A 26,422-nucleotide genomic window follows, 5' to 3' on the forward strand; every position below is an offset into this window, starting at 1 on the left:
CAACAAAAAACGGTCATTTTGCTTTAGACAACACTGTTCTTTCTGACTCAGAGAGGAAAATGGCTGGCACGTTTATTATCATGTTAATTATGAATTTGATCCGAGACACGTCCTAATTAACGTCCTAGTTTTGACAAGCCTTTTAGAATTAAGCCCGGGATATCATTATGGCCAAAAATTGGCCTTTTTGTAAAAGAGAGACAAGTGTTTGATATCAGTTTCTGAGAAGTAGGGAAGTGTCCCCGTGCAATCAATGCAGGAACGAGATTAAGTTAAGTTTTTCTAAATGTTGATAACATTTTTGCATTGTAAATGTAAGCTGTTTTCTATTTAAATTCGATCATCTGTCTCTATTTGATCACGTCGTATCACAGAACACACTCTCTTGTCCGACCAGAATACAACAATAATGTTTACACAACTTCAACGAAGTTTTATTCAGTGGTCATACAAGATGGTACGTTTGTCATACACGTGCGCTGAACACGCCACTGGTGTCGCCTATACTCGCCGACCTCCAACCTTTCACCTTTCAGCTTCTCTTCTCTGATATTATTACTCCCGTGTGACAGAAAAACCTGTCCCCCTTACACACAAATATTTACTAACATTCTAACCATAAGACAGCATTCTGAGCAGAAAAAAAACATTCTTACATTTGTTCAGCAATACATCATCCTAGAGATCGTTACCATAGAAACGGCGGGCTGAGAGAAAAACTACTTCCCCTAAAACTGTTAATCACAATTATCAGCACCAAACGGGCTTGACACGGCAGTCGAGCAGGGAGGTTGCCTGTGAGGAAGTTATAGTTTTTTGTTAGCACTCTTTCAGAAAGATAGCATCTAAACTTATCACGGCTTTTCTCGTTCATTTCATTGTTTTCGTCCGAGGAACTACGAGATATGCATGTCTCGCAATTCGGCCATTCCAAAGCTCCAGTTTATCATTCTGTTTGTAATAGTAATCACATATTCTGATATTTCTGTTCCATACAACTGTTCCTGTCGTGGTCTCACAATCAGCTCATTTCATTATTCCCATTTTGTTTGTGGCGTCAACGCCACAGAGAAGCACATGTACGCGTCGTGTAAAACGGTTCCCGACTACAGCTAAGCGTTTAGAGCTAAACACCGCTGCCGTTTCCTCGGCTGGAGGTTGGAAACGGAGCCTGAATTCTTATCAGTTAAGCTTTTTGGCAATGTAAACTTTCCTTTCCCCTCCATTACGGAACGCATATGTTTATCTGCCCGGCTCAAACCGTGTCGCTCCCCTGCGGTCGAGGCACAAACAAGCGATAAAACGTCCCTAGATTATTGATGTAGGCGAAATTATCAAGCGATATTGGAAGACTGTAAGCGGTACTAACTGTTGGTGCGCGTTCTAAAGTGTCTGTGAAAGCCTGGAGTAGAAGTAGGGGAGGGGGAGAGGGAGGGGGGGAGGGGTGGGTTGGTTTTAAGAGGGGAGGCATGGTGTAAAGAGGATAAGATAAGATAAGATAAGATAATATTTTATTGCAGAAACGTTCCATTACGGGACAGATGCAATTTTAAAAGACAAGACATTATGATTTATATATACATATATACAGACATACATAATTTACATTCCTGTAGACACATACAGAAACAAAATAATCAATATTATATATTTTTATACATAAAATGTCAACGGTTGATTATGAAAGGGTATTTATTGTTTGAAATTATAGATGTGGAAACAAATGCAGTTGATATTGACTGCTTCATTATTTGATAGGATGTATTGAAATAATTTGTCTTCATGACTGTGAACATTTACATTTACATTTTGTCTGGATAGTTTTTCAAAGAGTATATTTCTTTCTCGAGTGTGTTTAATGCAGTGAAGTAAGTAATGTTTTTCGTTATCAATGATTGAACATGTAGAGCATAGCCTCTGATGTAGTGGGGTTGGTGGCTTTGTGTGTCTTCCAAGTTCAATATTTAATTTATGGTTACTTAATCTTAGTTTAGAAAAGTGGACTCGATATTTTTTTACTTTACAGTGACTGAGATAGGGTTCTAATTTTATTTCATTTTTAACTATCCTATATGTCCTAAGTTTGTTTCCTGTGCCTCTTGTTGTATTTACATCTTGAAGAGATTCCTTGAAGAGGGAGTTGAATTTAGATTTGATTTTCTCTTTGAATATAGGTGATAGGAAAGCTGAAATACTCAAATTGTGTTTTCCTAAGAATAGATTTAGCTGGTATACCCATCCTAATCGTTTTTTCACCAAATATGTACTTTCTGTAAAAGCGTTCTGAAGTATTATGTTTTTGGAAGAACAGACATGGTGATAAAAAATTGCTATTTTGATTAATACTGTGTAGATAAGGGGGTAGAGTCCTAGTTCAGCTCGGCTTGCCCAGTTATGTGTTGTTTTGTTGACACCTAATATGGATTTACAAAATTTGAGCTGCAGTTTTTCGGGGATAAATGAATCAAAGTTGTTCAGGAGGATTGATTCTACACCCCAGATTTCACTATTATATAAAATTACTGGCTCGATTAATGTTTTAAATAGTTTGCAAGCAAGAGCTATTGGTATATCTTGGTTCAAAATGGTGGACTGAAGCTTGTGGTAGGCCCCTAGGCCTTTTTTCAAGAGAGGTTTAGCACTGTTTTTAAGTTTACCATTTGCTTCGAAGCGTATTCCTAAATAGTTATAACTATCTGTAACTAGTATTTTTGTATCACCTATGGTCCAAGTATTCTTTTCTTCTGTTTTAATTGATTGTCCAAACACTACAACATTTGTTTTATCACTATTAATCTTTAGGTTATTTGTGGCACAAAATACCTTTAGTCCATCAAGTAACACTTGTAGCTTTTGGGGGGAATCGGCAAATAGAACTAAATCATCGGCAAACAACAAATGACAAATGTTGAAACCATTGAGTGTTATATTATTGCTATCAGATTTGATATAATGTGGAAGGTCATTGAGGAATATATTAAATAATGTGGGAGACAAAATGCACCCTTGTCGTACCCCAATGTTGGATTTAAAGGATTGTGAAACGCCCTTGTCAGTTTTCACTTTATAAGAGATATCACTGTATAGTGATGATATTATTTTGAATATGTTTCCTGAGATTTTATTTGATAATATCTTTGTTAGGAGTAGTGATCTGTCAACTGAATCAAAGGCCTTTTGAAAATCTACAAAGCAAGTGTATAGTTTTTTCTTTTTACTTTTTGTAGAATCTATTAATGTTTTAAGAACAAATACATTATCTGATGTTTGGTAGCCCTTCCTAAATCCAGACTGACAGTGGTCTTGTAATTGGTTTTTGTCCATGTGTTCCATTATTCTTTCATTTATAACCTTACAGAATAGCTTACCTAAGCAGCTGCTTAGTGCAATACCCCTGTAGTTGTTAGGGACAGTCTTATCACCCTTCTTATGTAATGGGGTAACAACCGAGGCTGCCCAGCTCTGTGGAAAGTGACCGCTATTTAATACGTCATTAAACAGTTTAACCAACTGGTCTATCAATGAACAAGATATTGATTTTAAAAGTTCATTACTTATGTTATCTTCGCCTGGACTTTTGTTTGTTTTGAATTGTTTTATACAAGTGAGAATTTCATTAGCTGTTATTGGTTTATTAAGACCGTCACATATATGCATATCTCCATGTCTTGAAGAATTTTGTAGAGGATCCAGAGAAGATATTTTTGTTTTAGTGTTGTAAATATTCCTGAAGTGGTTTGTTAGCTCCTCAGGATCAGGATAAACAGATTCCTTTTGGGATGAGGTTCTAAGTTTATTTAATAGTTTCCAGAATTTTTTGGGTTCCTTTTTTGACAGGGTTTCTAGTTGTTCAATGTGATTTTGTTTATAGATACGTTGTTTTCTTCTGAGTAACTTCTTGTATTCTTTTTTGGATGCAAGAGCCCTATTTTTAATTGATATATTGCTTTCTTTATTGAACTCTTGATATTTTTGTTCCATATTACGTTTTGCCGCTTTACATTCAGCATCATACCATTGGTTTTTTGGTACATTTGATTTATTTTTGCAAGGTTTTGTTGACAATTTGTTGACAGTTTGTAATATATCAGAGAAGGCATCAACAAGCGCTTCACATTCAGAACCATCTTTTGGACTGGAGGTTAACATAAAATTGTTTAAGGCAATTTGAATATTGAAGTTTGAGGTAGCATCGTTAACACATGTGTGGCTGTTGGAATGCCAGCGTCTTCTGCCCCTGTATTTAGTAAAGATTACATTTGTGGCCTTATTAATGTTTTTGTTCATTTTAGGGAGTTGATCTGTGGTTACTGAAAGTTTAAGGGATAGCTGGCAGTGATCTGATAACCATGTTAATGGTTTTATGTTGAAATATGAAATATTTTGGTAGATTCCTTCTGTGACTAACGCGTAATCAACAACGCTATGACCATTATACGTGTGACATGTAAAGTTGCCAAGTCTGTCACCAATAGTTCGCCCGTTTAATATTATTAATTTACAGCATGTGGCTATATCAAGGAGCGATTTCCCATAATTATTGGTTTTAACATCAAGACTACATCTTGGGGTTTGTATGTCAGAGGTTATATCACTGGGTAGGTCTGGCAGGTGATCTATGTTTGTATTATCAATACATTCATCCTCGCACGCTGTACGGGCATTAAAGTCCCCCCCCAAAATGATCTCACCTAAATTAGAGAATTTGATTATTTCTTTAAGGAGGATGTCAAATGGATCAATATTGCATTTTGTCCAAAATGAGGACCCTTCTGGCGGTATGTAGATGGTACCTATATAAATATCTCTCTTGGTGCAACATAATGTTCTATCTATTTTCACCCAGAGAGAAAAAAGGCTAGATGAAATCACATTTACATGGTGTTTAAGGTCGTTTCTACAGAGGAAGGCTATTCCACCTCGACTACTGTTTCCAATACTATGTTTTCTAGATACACTAATGGTATGAAATCCATGAAAGCAAACATCACTTTGGTTTTCCCATGTCTCAGTTAAACCAAGAATGTCATAGTTTTTCAGTTTGTCATACAAATCATTGTCTTTTGTATGATGGAGTCCTTGTATGTTCCAAAATGAAAAGTTCATATCACTCTGGGTATACATCATTCACAGAATAATAAAACAAAGCAAAATATAGCCTAATGTGGCACAGGCAGGAAAAAGCACGTTTTACTGAGCTGCCAGGTTGGTCCGGAGGAGAGTCATCATATATGCATTGCACAATCTTGTTTTGGTATTATTATGAATATAATCCACATGGAATTTGGCACTTGAGGGTGGTATGATATAATCCTTGGATACATGAAAGTAAGGTATGTTAATATAACACAGAAAGTTGATGGCACATCAAACCAATATGGAGAATAAATATACTCCATCACTCTTTTCAAATAACTCCAGAGAGGCACATGCGTAGTTTGCGGATTATGTCCTGTGCTGAATCACTTGTTTGTAGTTGTGATGGTGGCGGTGACCACCATATGGAGGCGGGGTCCATGGACGGGTTTAGTTGAGCGCTTGGTCCTGTCTGTGGGGGGACAGGCCATGGGGGTGGTACCTGGTGCCCAGGAGGTGGAGGTGGTCTCAGTTGTCCATTCCTGCTGTCATGGGATGTAGGATAAGGGGGCAGCAGCTGTATCTGCCAGGGTTGCTGTGATTCCTGAGGTTGATGTAACATTAGATCAGGATTTACATTTCCAAACTGGGAATGATGGTGATGTTTGTTGTTGTTGTCACTGATCTGATGCACTGGATGACTTGTAGGCTGAGGTCTGGATGGTTGTATATCTCTTAAGTTCGATGACAGAGGTGGAAAATTAGTACGATCAGGTTTTGGCGGTGTCATCAACGAAATGTTGTCCGTAAAGGAATTGACGAAAAGATGGATTTTGTGTTTGCTTGGGTGAACCTTATCATGGTACATGTTTTTCTTAGGAGCTCCTGAGGCAGTAATGAACACACTGTCATGGTTAATAACGTTGTGTTTGTACTTCTGTCCAATACGTCTTATTGTATCATTGCCTTTTGCAATGGACTGGAACAACATTCCACGTGTGGAGCTTGGCACCATCAGAGACAAGTGTATCTTTGCCCTGGGGAATGCATTTTGACATTTCATTATCAATTTTTCATATTTGTCTTGGTCCAGTGAGAAATGTGGTGGAAGCCAGCAGTCGTTTACACCAACATGAAGTACCATGTGGATGATACGGAGGGTGTGGGGGTTGTGATGGGGAGCGAGGGATGGGAGTTGTATTAGGAATGTGTGTGTGTGTGTGGGGGGGGGGGGGGGGGTGTTACCTATCAATAAGGGGAAATACTAACGTTGAACTAATCGGACAATAATTCAATATTAAATATTGTCATATATAAAGACGTCCAAATACTTGCACTATAATCTCCTACCAACGAACATGCATGAAACTCGCTAATGTAACAAAACCTTTCCAAAACATCAACATGAAGTATCAATAGCACATGAAACACATACTGCACTTTCTACACCCAACTCAATTCATGGAGTGATATACAACAATTAAAAAATACAATTATTATTTGCATCCTGTCAAACACGCTATCAAACGGTAATGAAGTACGTATCACTTCCAGCCATTAAAGCAATCAGGTGCTACGGCAACACGCTGACTGTTGACACGCCGAGGAACGCGCCCAGATTGCTGATTTCTAGCTCGTTATGAAAGCTAAGCGGGTGTTTATAGGCAGGCAAAATGAAGCATCCCCCTGTGTTTATTTGGAGGAAAAGGATGCGGCATAATAATAATAAATACACACGTGAGAAAAACACACTACACAAACATGCAGACCGCCCCTGTCGTGGATATGTTATTAGCATGATGGAGAACGTTGAAGTAGCTTCATAATTTCACTGGATTTACTAATTGTAGTGACGAACATGTATATATCGCGGATATTCAATTTTGAATCACCTGAATATTTGAAACATGTCAGACACGGGCGTAGTTTTGTTGTATTTTTTATTTTAAATATATGTATGGGTAACAATGTATGGGTCCTGCAACGTCTGTCCTTATTTTATTAAAATGAGATGCATTCATATCTTATGGCGCATTGAACTACTTAGTTCCAATACACACACACCACCCAAAAAAATAAAAAATAAATAAAATAAAAACAACAAAAAACAACAACAACCCACTCCACCCTCATCTGACCCGACCCACAATACCCCGCCCCAGTCACCCCCTCACGGTCGACAACCCCAGTCCCCAGCCAATCAGCACCCATACATTGTCGGCGTTGTAGATTAATTCAATATACTTATGAAAATGAAATATATTGTATGTTTATATTGAAATGAATTGCAACTTTCCGTAGCGGGCATAGAAGTGGATTTTACAACGGGAAAGTATCAACCTATATAGTTATATTAGATAAGCTAATCAATAACAGCGTGTCGTCTGAGGATATTGCTAATATTGATTACAATCCAGTAAATATTTAGACAGAATTTTTATTAAAGAATGAAAAGAATGTCAAGGTCATTTGCCTACACCATCATCATCATCATCATCATCATATCAACATATTATTATTATATTATCAGTAGTGTTAGTAGTCGCAGTAGTAGTATAGTAGTAGTCGCTGTAGTAGTCGTAGTAGTAGTAGTACATTAGTAGAAGTAGTAGTAGTATAGTGGTAATAGTAGTAATAGTCGTAGTAGTAGTAGTAGAAGCAATAGTAGCGTAGTGAATATTGTAGTAGCAGTAGTAGTAGATGTGGTAGTAGTAGAAGTAGTAGTAGTAGTGGCAGCAGTAGTAGTATAGTGGTAATAGCAGTAGTAGTAGTAGTAGTAGTAGTAGTAGCAGTAGTAGTGGTATATGTAGTTGTAGCAGTAGTAGAAGTAGTAATAGTAGTAGTAGTAGTAGTAGTAGTAGTAGCAGTAGTAGTATAGTGGTAATAGCAGTGAGGTGAAGTAGTAGTAGTAGTATATGTAGAAGTAGCAGTAGTAATAGTAGCAGTAGTAGAAGCAGCAGTAGCAGTTGTAGAAGTATCAGCGGCGGCAGTAGTAGTAGTAGTAGTAGTAGTAGTAGTAGTAGTAGTAGTAGCAGCAGCGGCAGTAGTTGTAGTGGTAGTAGTAGTAGCAGCAGCAGTAGAAGTAGTAGCATCAGCAGCAGCAGCAGTAGTAGTAGTAGTAGTAGTAGTAGTAGTAGTAGTGTAAACCACCCCCCATCAAATGAAGCATTCAATAAAACTAATTTCTGCAAATGATGATTACAAATTGCGCTTCACATACAAAAGACCAAATGGAGCCAAATATTGATATTCCAATAAAACAAATTATTCCACGTAAAAGGCACTCCGGCCTCTAAAGACGTTCCCCCAAGCTAGCCTATGTTGAAGAAAACATATCATTATCCAAGTATTTTCTGGGGCTGTTAAACCGACATCGAATAACAAAGGGGGTGGCATTTCATGTTTCCCCTAAAAAGATTGACCCAAAACAATATTGATAGCTCAAAGCGTTGTCATTGGAAGTAATCGTTTCGTTTCGTTTATACAAGCCGGTGTTTACTTTAGTAATCGCTGCCCCTAACGGAAACGAAACGAAACGAAAAGTCAATATTTTTACTCTACCCACAGAAGCGTGGCTTTCAACATCGAGTTACACATGTTTCTTCATGTCATTCAGAAAACATCGGGAAACGAAGCGGAGGGGATGTAATTCCGATTGCTCTACATTTCATGGGCGACTGGGGCTTAATGCATAAACCATCAAAAATGGAGCACTTGCATTAATCAGTGTTATGGAACGCTGTTTTGCAAAACAAAGGAGAATTATATGATAAACAAAACATCGTGTGTGGTGTCAATGCAGATAGACATAGGATGATATTTTAGACTTATAAAACACAATCAAGGCTGGTATTGATCACTGTTTTGAAGGTATATATAAAGGGTTATTTGTGGTTCTTATTCGAGGGTTATGTGGTAAACATTTCTGTTCAAATCAAACATATACCATCAAATCAGCCGACGGGTCGTCAAATACCACTTCCTCTTTTATGCAAATTGTGTGTGGCGGGTTCTGACGTGGAGGAGGACATGAGTTATCCTTTTCGCGAACACCTGGTGTCATCACTGATTTTCAGTGATCCATTCATTCAACAGTCACCACGTTTCGCCATGGACCAATAGAATCTGTTTCGGCAGATAATCGAGACTGATTATTCACTGGCGTTTTAGATTCTTTAATAAGCCTCCACTGATTTCCATAAAGAAACAAACGACATGACAAAGTGAGTTTGAAATTTGCGATATTAGACAAGTTGCAGAAACACGTAACTCAAAACTATTACTTACAAACTATACTTAATAAGTTAATATATTTTATATACGACAAACTAAACAACCGACTGAGGCACAGACAAGCCGTTTAAGTATCGAAGCAATATCAATTGTAAACCATACACATACATGAAATACAACTAAATTCAAACCTAAATAAATAAATTACAAGCGTTGAATTTGATTGACTAGACTAAACAAGCAATATTTTTGCGTTTATATTTCCTTAATCCAAAAAATAAATTAGGCCACGTCTCCTTAGAAACTACTGTTTCTTGATTGGCTGATAACAGAATGGGCGGGGCTTTTATTGCATTATTGTACTTTACGATGTCACTGATTTCGTACTGTTATGGATTTATAAACCGGTGTTCCCACTTTGCGTGAACCCGCTACACGCCGTTGTTTACGTTTACACCTCCATCAACGCAAAAAATATTGACGTCACTTCTTAAACAATAAACTTTACAACGTCTTATATGATATTCGAATAAAGCAATAAAACCAACCATTTCAACATATACTGCTCAAAAACACCTTTACTACACGTGTAGTTAATCTGTCATGCCATGGCAGATTAACTACAGTAATCTAAAAAAATAGGTGTTCTTTGCCATGACAAATTAACCATAGTAATATTAAGAATCGGGTGTCCTTTAACTTCTTTTGAGCAGTATATACAATGTACAAGACTAGGAAGAAACGTTTAGTTAGCATACGGGAAACATTTATTGGGCCGCAATCTATTCACAACTTCAAGGAAACGATTGACTTGGAGTTAATAATGTCCCAATTCACCGCCCTGCCATTTGAGTGGTTGGCTTTAGTGTTGGGCGACCGGGACTAGATGGTTAGGACACGGTGCGTGATCCTATTCAATTCCGCCTTATCCGTGTGGGGATATGATGACAATTTGACAGTCATGGATTACAGGCTTGGTTGTTAATGTTTATTTAATACAGAGTAGGAATGTGAACGCTGCAAAACACAGTTGAATGTAGATCTAAAGACATTACTTTCGTTCTTATTATTTTGAAAGAACTCGCGCATCTTGGGTCAGGCTGGACTTGAATCGTTTGTTTTGATGGTTATTATGAAGATGTATTATGATATTATGGTTGTAGGTTTCCTAGTTGAATCGGGTATATTCATAAAATATAGACGTGTTTGAGATGAGTTTTTTGTAATCAAAACAAATATTCTTTGTCCGTGTATGTATATGTGTGTGTGTGTGTGAGCGAGAGAAGGAGAGATAGGGGTGGAGAGCGAGAGAAGGAGAGAAAGATAGAGAAAGAAAGAGAGGGGAGGGAGGAGGAGAGAGGGGAGAGAGAAAAACAGGGGGAGAGAGGTGGAGTAAGAGAGAGAGAAAGAAAGAGAAAGGGGAGGGAGGAGAAGAGAGGGGAGAGAGAAAAAAGAGAGAGGAGGGAGAAGGAGAGGTGGGGAAAGAGAGAGGGGAGGGAGAATGAGAGAGGGGAGAGAGAGAGAAAGAGGGGAGAAGAGGTGGAGAGAGAAAGAGAGAGGAGAGAGGTGGAGAGAGAAAGAGAGACGTGGAGGGAGAATGAGAGAGGGGAGAGAAAGAGAGAGGGGATGGTAATGGTGAAGAGTGGAGTACAAGGGTCGTTTTTTCTGGTGCTCAATAATGACAATTTTGTTTGTTTCGTTTGGAATGTTTAACATGTAGTACAATTCCCGATACCAGTTAGGACGTCACGATCAACCATCACGCTGTATGGCGACAACTCAAAGAACAGCATGACACAATTGGAATGATTTACGCTGAAAATAAAATATGAATGCTAAAAAGATTTCAGAAATATCAGGGACTGGTCTCAGTGTGGAGACGTAGTCAGCGAACCCGACGGGACCAGAATGTCGGCACGGAGTGGCTCCCACCGAACGCAAAATCCAAGTTTCACTGATGACAAATAAACACAGATGAGTTGCAGCGAATCGACCAAATCCCTGACGTTCTGTTTCATAAATCCATCCGCTTTATCTCTCGCTCTGTTGAATACATCTGATACATTATATTCGTAAGATAAAATAATGTAAAAAGACAATTCGTTAGTAACAAAATCTTAAAATAACCCTACATGAAGTGGTTCCTCGTTTAAAACAAACAATTGATCACAATCGCCATATCGCAACCGAATTTTTGCGAATCAGCCATGCGCAGACAGACGACAGTTTTGCTGCGGGATCGGCGTCAATATGGCGTCAAAAGACGTTTTATAATACGGACCCAGCAAGGGGTCTGTGCCCAAGTCTATTCTCTCATGCACAGCTAATACATTGTGAATAGCCCTATCGAAAGCCTGGAAAATTAGGCCTCTTTAGAACCCACTTGATTTGGTGGTGTATCGACGGACCAGACACGGGTAACGGAGCTTTTAAGTGACTGACGACGCTAAGGACGTATGTTTGTTGTCACAGATGAATAAACACAACAAAATGAACATTCACCGTTGACTTGCGTTACAAGAACATTGCACTGCCGAAACAAAAAGGAGACATGGCTTTTATTTAAAACTATCAACAAAACACATGCTCGTTGTCCCTAACAACGTGTTTAAACAGTTTGAATCTTAACAAACATATTTTTTACAAACAATGCCACATGGGTACAATGTGTAAAGCCCGTGTCTGGTGTATCTGCCGTGATATTGCTTAAATATTGCTAAAACCGGCGTAAAAAAATATTCACTCACTTAAATGTACATTGTTTTTCCTTGTGCATTCTAGCAAAATATGTTAATTCAAGAATATCAACATGTTGACATTAACCACAATATATGTACATTGTTGAAAACTTTGAATTGTTTATAATAATGAGTTGCTAAGACGTAGAGTTCCCGTGTGTGGGGACAGTCTGAAATAATAGCGTCATAAATTGCGGTGAAGTGTCGGAACATATCAAGAGAGATTTAAGAAATGTTCGTGGAACACATATCTTGAATAATTTAGAGAACAAAGCTAATCTCGCCTTTTCTCGAGTCAAACGACATCAATGGTTCCGGCATGACGGACTTCGTGGCCATTTCACGCTACAGCAAACAGGCATGGCCGGAGCGGTCAACAAGAAACGCACACAGTAAACAAATCGCTGACCTTTCTGATAATTCAGGTCATTAACTCGACAATGGGCTGTGAAATTTTAAACTTTAAGGAACGATACTCTCAATAGTTACAGATTCTGTTTTGAACAATAGAGACCTAGTCCAGTAGATGTTTGTTTGTTTGTTTGTTGTTTAACGCCGCATATATTCCAGGTATATGACGGCGGTCTGTAAATAATCGAGTCTGGACCTGATAATCCAGTGAATAACATCATTAGCATCGATCCACACAATTGGGATACATCATCAACCAAGTCAGCGAGCCCGATCACCCAATCCCGTTAGTTGCCTCCTATGACAAGCATAGTCACCTTTTTACGGCAAGATGGGTTGCTGAAGACCTATTCTACCCCGGATGTTCACGGGTTGTCCAGTAGATGAGCGAATACGTAGAATAACAGGTACATAAACGTACGTGCGTTTGTTTCGTTCTTTCAACAACTAGACGTTTAGTTGGGCTTACTTGTCTTCAAGCAGGCTTTCTGCAAACGTTGGAGCATATTCAGCTATATTTGATTCATCAGAATGTGCATATCGTAAACTTATAAAACATAAAAATGATTACATTTAGTTGTATTCCTTATTTATTGTTTCCTTGCGAGAAAGTTCAAAACAGAGCCAGAATCGGTTAACATTTGGCAAGAATTTCTACAAGTGGAAAACAGCAAAATTATTTGATGTTAAATTCTTGTAGCCGATCAAGAATGTGAAACAGCATATTTCTTATGCAACGGCGTCTTGGCATGCACGGGGGTTAGACGTGGGCGCTGGGTTGTGATAATTTAATACATATTATATCACACGGTTTTTAACTAATCATCCAAACGTATGCACGTGTAGTTTCCATCGTCACACACGCTTTCAAACCCAAGGAATAGGGCAGAAAATACCCAGATATGATAATTGCCCGTCAAGGCTGCCATACTTGTCAAGCGTGCCCCGTCGACTCGTCCTTTGCTTTGATCGTGGTGGTTGTGCTGGTGCTGTGATGTAAACGATACGTTTAGTACGGAATGTTAAAGTCGACGTGTTGTACAATATTGGTTAGTCCCTCTCGGTGTAGCCTGCACTGTCATATTTGTAAAGGTCAGGGGTCGCTGACGGATGAAGGACGTGCCACTCATCCACGCATGCGCAGTAGCATACTAGTAAATCGAGAAATATACGTGACCTAAAATTGCCAATATACATTTCCTTATTTGTTTATGGTGATAATCAAATAATCGAGTCTGGACTAGACAATCCAGTGATTGACATCATAAGAGTCGATCCACGCAATTGGGATACGATGACATGACTCAACCAAGTCAGCGACCCTGACCACCCGAGCCCGTTAGTCGCCTCTTACGACAAGCATAGTCGCCTTGTATGACGAGAATGGGTTGCTGAAGACTTATTCTACCCCGACAAGCATAGTCGCCTTGTATGACGAGAATGGGTTGCTGAAAACCTATTCTACCCCGACAAGCATAGTCGCCTTGTATGACGAGAATGGGTTGCTGAAGATCTATTCTACCCCGACAAGCATAGTCGCCTTGTATGACGAGAATGGGTTGCTGAAGATCTATTCTACCCCGACAAGCATAGTCGCCTTGTATGACGAGAGTGCACCTCTCGCACATAAACATAGCGGGGAAATTTGAAGTTGTATTTAAAACGTTAATGGTCGATTGCATGTCTCTGAAAATTTAAATACAAATTCCTTTCATAAATGTTTTGAGTTCGAACCGAATGACAAGACTCTAAAAATAAACGTCCATCAATTACACATTTGTGTGCGAAAGAAATTCTGTGGAAACTTTAGATAGGAGTGAGAAGAGTTTTACGCCGCTTTTAGCAATATTCCAGCTATATCACGGCGGGGAGACCAACAATGGTCTTCACACAAGTGGGGAATCGACCACCCCATCGCCCCTCTGACAGGAAAGATGGAGAGTGTGACGTCACTTCCCAAACGATGCTATGGTAGCAAACGTTCCAGGATATTTACCATAATACAACTGAAATTTAATACTCTGCATCAACGAGGATGGGCCCGGACTGATTCATTAAATATTCACTACAAATTTTCACGAATATATCGAAACTCAAAATTTGAAAGCGCGTTCGTGAGCAAATATCCGTGTAGTAACAGGAAGGGGAGATTACAGCATGTTTGAAGTCGTATTGAATATCTTAATGGTCGATTGCAAAATTAAATGTCTCTGTTTTAGACAAATGACAGGGCACCAATGGAGGACATATCGGCGGTAATGTATCCGTAAGCACTAACTGCATAGTGATAGTTCCTCGTGAACAGCAATTCACGAAACTCTGACATTTGTATTGCAAGTCAATCCGTTGATTGTAGATTCTAAATTCCCTCTAAGCAGGCTGACGTCCATTAGTCGCCATGCCGGTGACGTTTTTCATGTCGGTACACTGCAGCCACCTTCCACCAACGTGGGAATGGTGAGGCATAAAGCTATCAAACTCCTAATAGGCGCCACTGGCAAATATTATTTAATTAGACAAGGGTACTTCAGTGGATTTCATAATATTGATAAAGATCGCTAGACTGAATTATAGCACAACCGAGTCAAGATGGCGGCGTTTCCGGTCTAAATTATCGTCTGCTCTTCCGAATTCAGCCAAGCAGAGGCGCGGTAACTGTAGACAGACGTTGGCGATCTTATCTTGCCAATATGTTTTAGTACAGAATGTCAAATTTGCCCGAGGTACAATACAAGCGGCGCCATTGAGTTGCACAATACCATGTAATTGCTGGGAAAATACGAAAATAGTAGAAATTATCTATCAGAGTATGACTGCTCCCGCCTTGAGGCCGGGGGCGCTTTTACCGGGCTGTTAGTCGCATGTTTGGTAGGAGCTTATCTAATAGCATCTCAACCACCTCTCCGTCAACGGCGCTCGCAAACCAGTTAAATTTTGATAGGTTAAAATGCGTTTTGAGTGGGTCTTTAGTGTCGTGTTCTGCCAACATGGTTTTACAGTACGTATATGCGAAACACGGTTGAAGGATATCAGTTCAGTATAAAAGGAACTCTTTCACAATAAGTAGTAGTTGTAGGAAAATAACATGCAACGTGGTCACGTGGTCGTATTACACACCAATATGGCGGATAATATCATCACAGTCTTCATCATCACCATAAAAAACATAAGCATAAAAAAACAGAACCCGATTAAATTTTACGGATAAACAGTGAAAACCTAATGTTTAACATTCGACTAACGGTGACGGTACTGGCAGCCTGAGACAATATCTAACTATGTCCCACAGATATATCTACATGAGCTTGTAGCCACCTCGTCATTCTCAGCTTCAGACAGAAACCATAGAAAAAGAAGATTTCGTCTTAAACACCAACAGGGGGCATAGTCCAAAGCGTGAAGGTGACTAGTTGCAATGAAAAGTTATAAACTCTGATATACACATTGGACTACAGACATTAAGGCCCCGAGAGGAGATGCAGATTTTGTTTGCATGAACATTTTGTAAATGGTGCATTTAGTAGTATATAAGTGATATTGGGTGCATAGCTAAGGCGGGTGATGATTGTAGTTCCTGTCTCAGATCTTTGTAGAGAGGACATTGCAGCAGGACGTGTTCCTCATCTTCTATTTCATTAATATCACAGAAGGTGTCTAAGTATCTTCCTGTCTCACTTTGAAAGTCGTGAGCACTGCGTCTCAGGCATGTAACTACTTACGGTTTTCTAATGAGGTGGTTACTTTCAGATAATTTCGAATTTGTCTCAGTTTGTCCCGAGGTGTCTGTGCTTATGTGGTTTAGTGGTTGGAATCGGATTATATGCGGTTATCCCAAACAATTCCATGACCCCAATTCAAGATCCCAGTTCATTACCCCAATTCAAGATCCCAGCTCATGACCCAAATTCAAGATCCCAGCTCATGACCCCAATTCAAGATCCCAGCTCATGACCCCAATTCAAGATCCCAGCTCATGACCCCATATTCAAGATCCCAGCCCATGACCCATATTCAAGATCCCAAACCCATGATCTAAATTCAAGACCCAAGCCGATGGCCCAAATCAAGACCCAACCCAAGGCCCCGCCCACCTCAGGTTTTTAAGCGCCCTTGTGACAACCATATTTACCACCAGTTTGTTACAAGCAGTCTCCGGCTGTCGTTGCTAGGTGCCGCTCGGTCTGTCAGCCTTATTAACACCGACATCAACATGACACCTATCAACTATAGCATCTTGCTTTCAATCATGATACAAACACGCCCAATCAATCATATCCTTTCTTCGTTATGCCGTCATGGAACCAAACATGACATTAAACCTACGCACATAAATATGCAAGGGGTCTTTTCCTTGTCAAACTAGTGACAACATTCTTATCCACTCAGTTTCAGAGTCCTATGCAGAACACTGTTCACTCATCTTGAATATTTTGCCAATCAATGCTGACATGTTTACATGCCGGCTTAACTATAATAATATCAACATTCAGTGAAATAATTATGGTCAAGCCACTACCGATTTGCGTACATTGCGTCATTAACAAGTGTAAAAACATAACAGAATTTGTCAGGCAAATCCCCATTGTATTTTATTACAGACATTCATATTACATCTCCCTGAACGCCGATTATGTCCACCGCACCACCACACATATGTATCAGCTTGTTTAACGCTGTTTAGTTCATTGTCCCCCTGGGGTGGGTTTAGACTGGACCTGTAGAATATACAATCGGTAGTCACTCCATTCAACCGCCCGATTTCTTTTATTTTTCTGTCCAAGACACGAAGCATGAACACAATGTGGGTCACGCACGAGTTTCTGGCAACCCTTTTTTACAAGACTCCTGAAATGGGAAGGCCTGACAACTGATTGAATACAGATCTAGGTTATATTTAATCCGTATGCAATGAAACTTGGTTAAATCAAACGGTACTATTTTAGTAAAAGAGTCGGGTTTAACGCATTCCCGAATGAACGAATCACGTGCTGTATAGCGGGTCCACCACCCCCGGGGTGTCTCGACAAGGGTACGGATTAACAGGGTTGGACTGTATTCGATGGATAACTTGGAGATGCGGTAACAACAAAATATTCCACGATAAACAATTTCACTGTGGGTGTAGTGAAGGCCCTTCACATCCCACAGACCCTTCCACAAAAATATCGCGAAAACTCCCAAGGAAATCTTTGGCAAGTCTATATTCTCAGTATGTACACAAATCACACGTTAAAAGTGCATTTAAAGTAGGCGACCATTCGGTTTATCCGAATTCGTTAGAGACGGAGGTGGACGTATATTTGGATATTTGGAGTTAAGGAACGCGAAATATTCACCTTACTCAAATGTGGACATACGTGTGAAAAAACATGCTGGGATTGTGACTTTTCTACGCTGCATTTATCAATTTTCCAGCTTGGAGGGGGGGGGGGGGTAGTCAAAAGAGAAAGGGGAATCCCAATAACCATGTACCTTTTAGCGAACCGGACCTTCGTCGTGGCGAGAGAACGCTCTACCCACTGCGCTACCCTGCACCCTGAATGTGCATACTTCGCTTTCGGTTCTTACCTTAAGATACCGGAAAACTGAGGTATTTACTGATTTGTATGCTGTAAATGGATTTGAATATTACAGCTCAATACGTCGGGAGCTAAGGCGACTATGTTCTCAGTGAAGATTCGGGGTAGAATAGGTCTTCAGCAACCCATGCTTGCCGTAAAAGGCGACTATGCTTGTCGTAAGAGGCGACTAACGGGATCGGGTGGTCAGGCTCGCTGACTTGGTAGATGCATGTCATCGTATCCCACTTGGGTAGATCGATGCTCATGGTGTCAATCAAAGGATCCAGACTTTATTATTTACACACATATATACGTCATAGAGCTGGAATAGTGCCGAGTGCGGTGTTAAACAAACAAACAAACAAACAAACAAACTGACCTCATAATGTGGGCTCTCATATATTTGACAGAAGTGTACATTTATGCTTTAGATATTTATGATGACTGACTGCACCCCTACCCAAGATGTTGTAGTCACGTGGTCACGAAATGGCAGGTTAAATGGCACAAACCTGTTAAAAGTGGACGAGACGTGTATCAGGTTATTCATCGAATACAATCTAACCCCGTTAACTCGTACTCTTGTGTATTCGAGCTTGTAAATGGCGTAAGCATCTACATCGAAACGTTGCTAAATGCAATACCCAGAAGCTGTAATCCATAAACTTTTCTTTTTTTTATCTATTAATAAATCATTGTACACCACGTGACCAAATGGCGATATCTCATTGGACAAGGGAGTCCAGCTGGGCTTCTATAAACCCTTGGTTTGATGTCTTAATTAGAGAGAACTATCTGTCGCAATGTTGATGAAAAAGACATTTTATAGAATGAGCACAATGTAATCCACTTCAAGTTCACTCCCACGCTGATGTTTAAATTGATATTGTCCAGCAGAGACTCAACAGTATATAACTGCGTCTGCCATTTGTAAATTGTTAAATGAGAGGCGAGACATTTTGTCGTCCGTCTTGAATAAAAAAAACCCACATGTATTCAATCAACTTCGAATGTGTACAGCGCTACGATTCGACTTGACATTATTCTGGAAACGAAATGGCTATCTTAATCCCGATATACATAATTAAACCCGTTAATAGGGGCAAGCGTATCTCTCGTGGGGACGCGATGAAGTGCACGGTGTTTCTTGACGGGAACGCATATAAACCCTTCATAATTGAGATCAAATGTCGACTCTGCAACAGGGCCGGCTCATTGCCACTGAACCGTGGAGGTAAAATTAGGGACGTGTGAGGAAAATGAGTAGATAGAGGTACTGGTGATAGTAACCGTCCATAGAGGTAGCCTGTAAACGCAGACCTCGCTAGGCCCCTGACGGATCGGTCTATAACTCGACTTATTTGCTCAAATATAAAAAAAAATGAAAAAAAATATTGAACCCATTTGTTTGCGATTTCGAATGGCCTGAAAACCCACTTGTTCAAAAGACAGTATCTTATTTAACTCGAGTAGAAAACATTAAAAGTAATCATTCCACATTTTGCCTTAATATCTCAAATCTAATATTGAATTTGATCTTGTTCCTACACTCAAGTCATTTCCGCTGTCCTGACGCTGAATATACATTTATTTACTGCCATTACTGTCAGACTTGACAGCTACTTACAAATCTGATTTGAGGAGAAGTGTATTGACTTAGCGTTAAAGCGAAGCCTCATGTCCAAATTCCTCTCAAAAGATCCGTATTGAAAGTCAACAAGTAGTCTACGACGTCCTATCGAATGATATGCTATAGGAACGCCAGCAAACACGATCTACTCGCAATGTTCATTTCACCGCGTGGTGAAATGTGTACCTCAAATCACCAAGTACAACGCTAATTGCTTGACATAAGACACGCTACTGCAGACATGTCTTTCACAATATGACTTTCTTAGTTTAGTTTCTCCACCGGCGAGTTATTTCTGACCAGAAAGGTGTGTATTGACGTTTAACCGACGGAAGGAATGCAAATATTTGCCCTGAATATAAAAGCTTATTAACAAGGGCACTGAGATCCATCATTGAAAATGACAAGCAATTAACAACTTAAACATGGTCGTATATAACAAACTGCCAAGTCGCCTTATGATATAGCGGAAGCCCCCTGGCTTCGAAACAGACATACAGTCGACAAATGAGACTAGATAACGATGTGTATCTATTAAAAGCAAAACGTCAATTATTGACCGTAAACATTTCATTTATATTTAGAAACCGTCATTGCCTTTTTCTTCTCAAGTTCATGAATTTTGCTAAAGATTTTATAGAAAGAGATTAGCAGTGTTGAGACTATTTAGATTATTTTCCTTACATTTACAATATTAAAAAAATAATCCTCTACAAGCACATGTACATATAATTAGTTGTCACTCAAACCGTATAATTTACTCCAACCAGTTGCCATAATCGAGAAACTTTTAAACCCTACTTGTTATTTAACAATGCCAGTAATGGCTAATTACTTCTCAACCGATCACCCGATTAAACTAATATTTGCAGTCGAATTTTCTCTTGTAAAGTCAACACACATTTCCTCTCATCACTTAGCAAACAATAATCTATTGAACAATCTCAAAAAAAATCTTTGAAAAAATCTAACTCAAATTGTGCTTTTAGTTTTCAAACATTAAACGCACACCGTTTCTTGGTGGCCATAATTGATCAGTTGAGTTTGTACCTGACCCAACAATACATGTTTCGTGGCGACTCCTTATTACACCACGGTCGCTCCTGAATGGACCGTGTTTGTCTTGTTATTATAGTGTTTAGGCGGTGTTTCTTGCCCCATTATTCTCAAGCCTTTATTCTCGTTCCCCTTTCTCTTTGTTACAAGGTTTCCGAGGCACAGCTACTATTTTCCTTCCATACTTGGCAATTTGGCAGTTTATTTCAGCGTGGCAAATTATTTCAGACACGCAAACTCGGCTAATAAGCCCTTCTAGGTTCGACCCAGCTCCGGTGTTAAACAAAAGGCTTGAGATTGTTCAACAAGATTAGTATATCCCATGACGGTAGCTTGGCCGCGGTTAGGTTCTGGGAGATGGCAATTGCCATTAACACATTTCCTTTATAAATAGCATAGGTTGTTAGGATAATGTGTTCACATTCGATTTGACTACGAACACTGTTTTTGTGTTCACGGCTACAAATCGTAGCTATCTCTGAAAAATATAACCTTGTTTCAAGCATAAATAACGTCGTGAAAATATTAAGTATCATTTCATGTGGCGTTGGGCAAAGGTAAGATCGTTTATTTTCAAAGTCGCTAAGCAAACGAATTTTGTTCTGAGAACACCCTGCTTAAGAATCAATAATTAATAGGTCGCGTCAGACTAACTGTTTGTGTTTTTAAAGTTACGTAAGTTAGTATCTACAGACAAAATACTTTGATATACGCAGTGCCTATAACAATACTATGTGTGTACCAACAGGGGTCGACATTCGAGTTGATCCCTAATAACAGTTTAATAACGTTACTTTAGGGGTGCGAATGTAGATACGACCATACCTCAAGGCGAGGGCCGTTGCTCAGTCCATCAACCACTGGGTTGTCTGGTTCAAACTGGATTGATTAGGGATCGTGTGATATATTGTAATACTTCTTCCCGCCAGGGGTGGTCGGGTAGCCTAGTGGTTTAAGCGTTCGCTCGTCACGCCGAACACCCGGGTTCGATTCCCCACGTGGGTACAGTGTGTGAAGCCAATTTCTGGTGTCCCCCGCCGTGATATTGCTGGAATATTGCTAAAAGCGGCGTAAAACCATACTCACTTAGTCTTCCAACCAAACAAAGCACAATTACAGGCCGTGTGATATACAGTAATATTGCTGCCTAGCAAACAGCACACATCGTTAAATATGACGGGAAATTCATAATATGTGATATTGCTTTGCCGAAAGTCTTTCCAAAGTGGGCTAAATATTTCACCGTTATATTTCAGATTATCACAACTTGGAACTCCTGAAAGCTGGCATCGGTTTGACGGAGAAGAGCACGTGTTACAACATCATTGATTCGGCTCAGAAAAAGTAAAAGTGACATATATAATCTGGGAAATGTGGGTAAAAACTCCCTCTGTTCCAGAGCACAATGATATAGCGTATTGTTTCATCGTCTTCCAGTCTTCTCATGGCCGCAAGGCTGACATTTTTACGCTAATAAATTTTTCAAGGAAACAGCTGATAAGAAATCGCCGCAGAAATAATTCTAAAAGGTTATGGGGTACGAAAATGCCTTGCAACATGCAATTGTTCATGGAAATATATCGGGTTTTTTTTAGCAGTTGTATAATGAGCTATTTAAGTCTGAATGCTTAAACTGTTTACCACATATATTGTCCATATTTACGTTAGCACAACATGTGATTGATGGGAGGATATATTTAAATATATACATATCTAAGTCGCGGAATATTATCACTACAAAGTCCTATTTCACCAGCACCGACTTACACGCTGTGTAGTATAATATTCATATTTTAGACGCTTATATTTTATGTATATTGACTGAACACGTGTTTCATCCCTTGCCACCATTTTGGACGAACATTTTGCATCGATACAGAACTAGTGCTAATCCATCTAAAAGCCCTAGTCAGCTTAGAGATAGAATACAGCTATATTTATACTAAAATCGATATCTAGAAGGGAAGTTGTGTTTTAGACATGAACAACATCGGGCGAGTTGACAGGTCGCACTTGCTTGTGAAATGTACATCGTTCATACTTCATCTCAATCAGCGTCACATCCACATCGTTGATCGAGACGTTAACTTGTGGACAAACTTAATAGAAATTTGTCATTTATGCAATAACTATATCTTATCTTACACACCTTTATGCTAAATAGACTCAGACATAACCCACACAAAAGAGGTATTGTTTTGAATAAAAAACGTGGAATTACACATCGTATTATTGTTGATAAGGAAATCGAAATAATCAAAAGAGAACTTGCATCATATTTTAAGTTATATACCACATGAGGTCGACTCGGAGAGGATAGAAATATACTTACATATGCCTGCAAAACACCATCACAACTTACAAGTGTTTACTTTCGGTTTTACATGGTTTTTTGGTTTTTTTTGTTGTTTTTTTTTGGGGGGGGGGAGGTATTTAACTCTGTTTTGTTTAGAATATTCAGTATATTTCGTTCTGAAACAAACTATATCAGGCTTAAAGGACAGTGTGTATTAATGTTAGAATATAGCAGAGTTGAATAGCAGTGAGGAAAATAACTTAAAATATACGTAAGCTATTTAGAAACAATTATTTAAACAACTTCATTATATGCCCCGTGGCAGTCACAGGTAGAATCAATAGAGATGTTCCGATCAATACCAGAACGGAGTCAGACAAGAAATAGGCACACGTTTCAAACAATCGATCATGATCGGAAGTGTGGAGACAGAAATAGACATGGTTTAAACTGGAAACTGATGACATTTTTCGTTTTGACATGCATTGCTGTTGAAACAGACAAGGTGAAAACAAGCCCTTGTGTCGGGAAGCCATCGTCACTGTGAAAAGGGCGAACTTGACACTGGTGCAAACTAGGCTTAAACAATACAGAATGGCTGTTATATGTATGGTGTGTATTATCCCAGGCTTATCAGCGGTGGCCATCTCGGAGGGAGCGAGTTTCTGGAGTGGGGTAGGGGGGTGGGTTCTATCTCGTTGGCCCCTTCTTCAAACCGCTGCAGTCAGAATAAAGCGCAAGGATAGAACAAGGTTTTACACAGGCGATATAAAGACGGGAGTCGATACGAGCACGTTCCCGATCCCCAAAACAAACACGGTTCTAAACTCTTTAATGTCCTTCGCGTCCCTAGGCTAAAAGCCTGTCTGACTTTATGTCGTCCTTTGTGAAACGGCACGACTCTCTGTTATACATACAGCACATTACGCAGAGAAATTGATAGGACGGGTTATCGTAAACAAAGCAAGGTGTTTCGGAATATGCGCTCTGACTCCAGACCCCCGGGCTTGAAGGGAGGGGACGTGCACGTGATGGCCTTGTTTCACCCCCAATATCACCCCTGGTCGCGGGTGGGGTCAACACCTATCTTGACCGTGTTCACACTTATGATGTGTTCGTACCCATGTAGGTCACCTCACAGACAACGTGACTAACCCGGGATTATGTGTGGTGTCAATTCCCGAAATCTACAACCCCATAAATCAAAATGACAACGTTCAATCCATCGCCCGTGACAATGACAAGTCCGGTTTCTAACGAAAACACCTGTATTTTGCGCTTCCTGTGTTATTCAAATAGGAATTTATAGATGAATTAGCTTCTGTGGAGTCTTGCCATTAAGCTGGAATCAATAGCACCATGTACAGGAACATCATTCCAAACACATCTGATAGCCCCGTTTCTCTGCAAGGACGACGCTCACAGAACCTTATCATCAACTGTATACCTCGCTCGCTTGTCAAGCCTCTTCACTCAATTGATGAAGTCACCTCATCAAAATCTAATTCCTAGCAACTCATTTAAACGTTACTGTAAACTAACAAAGACCGACCAGGCTGCAGAACACGTCGCTGAATTAACAACCCCGATAGTGTGGCCCGTCTTTGCAAACAACACAAGTCAAGCAGAGATTGCCGTGCACCATCACACACGTCTATTAAATAGAAACTGTACTCACCTTTGCACACAACGTAGAGTAAACTTCCATGGAGAAATAGAATCAAGATCTTCCTCCACACATTCATCGCTGCAGTAGTCGCTCACAACACTGATGCTGTTCAACGTTGCCGGTGTGTTGATATCGAACGTCGGCTAACTCCGTGAGTCGAGCGAAGCCTTCCTCCGTCTTACGCCGGTAAAGCAAGCGCCGTTCCAACCCGTGACTGTGGCTTGACTGAACGGGCGATCTCTCTCGCTAGGCCCGTAAAGCTCAAATCGGCAACCTGATACCACAGCCATTATGATTTGCAAGCAAGTTTTCTGGGGTGCTATTGGTTGGCAACAAACCTCCCGTGGAAAGGGAGTTGTTTACATATTTAATGAGTTTACGGAAAAATATGTATCTGGCATGCTTGAGTTGCGGCGCCCCTTATTGAAGAGAAAGGAATATAATGGCCTCTGTTACGCGTATTGTGCTGTTGTTTGCAGCGGAAAACACATGTTTGTCAAGCTGTAAAAGAGCGTGTAGACAGTATGATTTGTTTGTTTTGAGCTGGAAAATTAAACATTTTGTTCAACTAAAACAAACACTTAATGTATGATATTTGTTTTCGGTTTGTCATCACACAACCTAGGTCTGAGGTCAAGCAGCAAGACCAAAACGGCGTTAATCATCGTCAGTACATTCATCATGGATGAAACAACCGTAGCTTGTGAGTGGTCACCGCACTGCTGCTTTGTACTGGGTAGACTGGTGTACTGTTGAACAAAGTACATGGATGTTGTCTGTTGTCTGTCAGTCCTCAACAAGTACAAAATCGTAAATCGTATAAACTGTACTTTAGATGATCATTTCTAAATCATCATCATCATCATCATCATCATCATCATCATCAATGTATAGTTTTATTCGTCATATCAAAAAAGGAATGATGGTGAAGACGCTGCTGCTGATGATAATGATGATGATCATCAACATCATTATCCTCGACACCGTCGTCGTCGTCACCACCATCATCAAAACCAGCGGCATCATCAACATCACAGACATCATGATCGACATCATTATCGTCACCACCATTGTCATCATGACTACCAATATCATCAGAAGCATCACAATCATCATCATTAACATCATCTCAATCATCATCGTCGTATTTTCTGTAACTACATTCCCACGACCTCAACATTGGCATCAACATCAGCAGGAAAAGCAGCTTCGCCATTAACACTTTGAGATGGGATATACATTTTTTGCCTTTGAAAGATAAACTGCGTTTACTGTCGCTTCTTTTACTAGAGCTACAACAGCTAAAACTGATACAACGGTTACTACAACTGCTACTACTTCTTCAACTAGAGCTACAACAGCTAAAACTGATACAACGGTTACTACAACTGCTACTACTTCTTCAACTAGAGCTACAACAGCTAAAACTGATACAACGGTTACTACAACTGCTACTACTTCTTCAACTAGAGCTACAACAGCTAAAACTAAAACAACGGTTACTACAATTGCTACTACTTCTTCAACTAGAGCTACAACAGCTAAAACTGATACAACGGTTACTACAACTGCTACTACTTCTTAAACTAGAGCTACAACAGCTAAACTGATACAACAGTTACTACAACTGCTACTACTTCTTCAACTAGAGCTACAACAGCTAAAACTGATACAACGGTTACTACAACTGCTACTACTTCTTCAACTAGAGCTACAACAGCTAAAACTGATACAACGGTTACTACAACTGCT

At 39.7% G+C, this 26,422-nt stretch overlaps 1 protein-coding gene across 1 annotated transcript in view; it reads right to left on the reverse strand.

The window, feature by feature from the left end:
- Positions 1-24,964, reverse strand: part of LOC124116658 — a 46,970-nt gene extending 22,006 nt beyond the window's left edge. The window contains exon 1 of the mRNA XM_046478090.2: positions 24,680-24,964. Within this exon, the coding sequence (XP_046334046.1) occupies positions 24,680-24,746 (67 nt within the window). The 5' untranslated portion in view covers positions 24,747-24,964. The remainder of the gene's footprint in view (positions 1-24,679) is intronic.
- Positions 24,965-26,422: the final 1,458 nt, after the last annotated feature.

Source organism: Haliotis rufescens, unplaced genomic scaffold (genome assembly GCF_023055435.1).
Source record: "Haliotis rufescens isolate VD_foot unplaced genomic scaffold, xgHalRufe1.0.p SCAF_43, whole genome shotgun sequence".
NCBI lineage: Eukaryota > Metazoa > Mollusca > Gastropoda > Lepetellida > Haliotidae > Haliotis > Haliotis rufescens.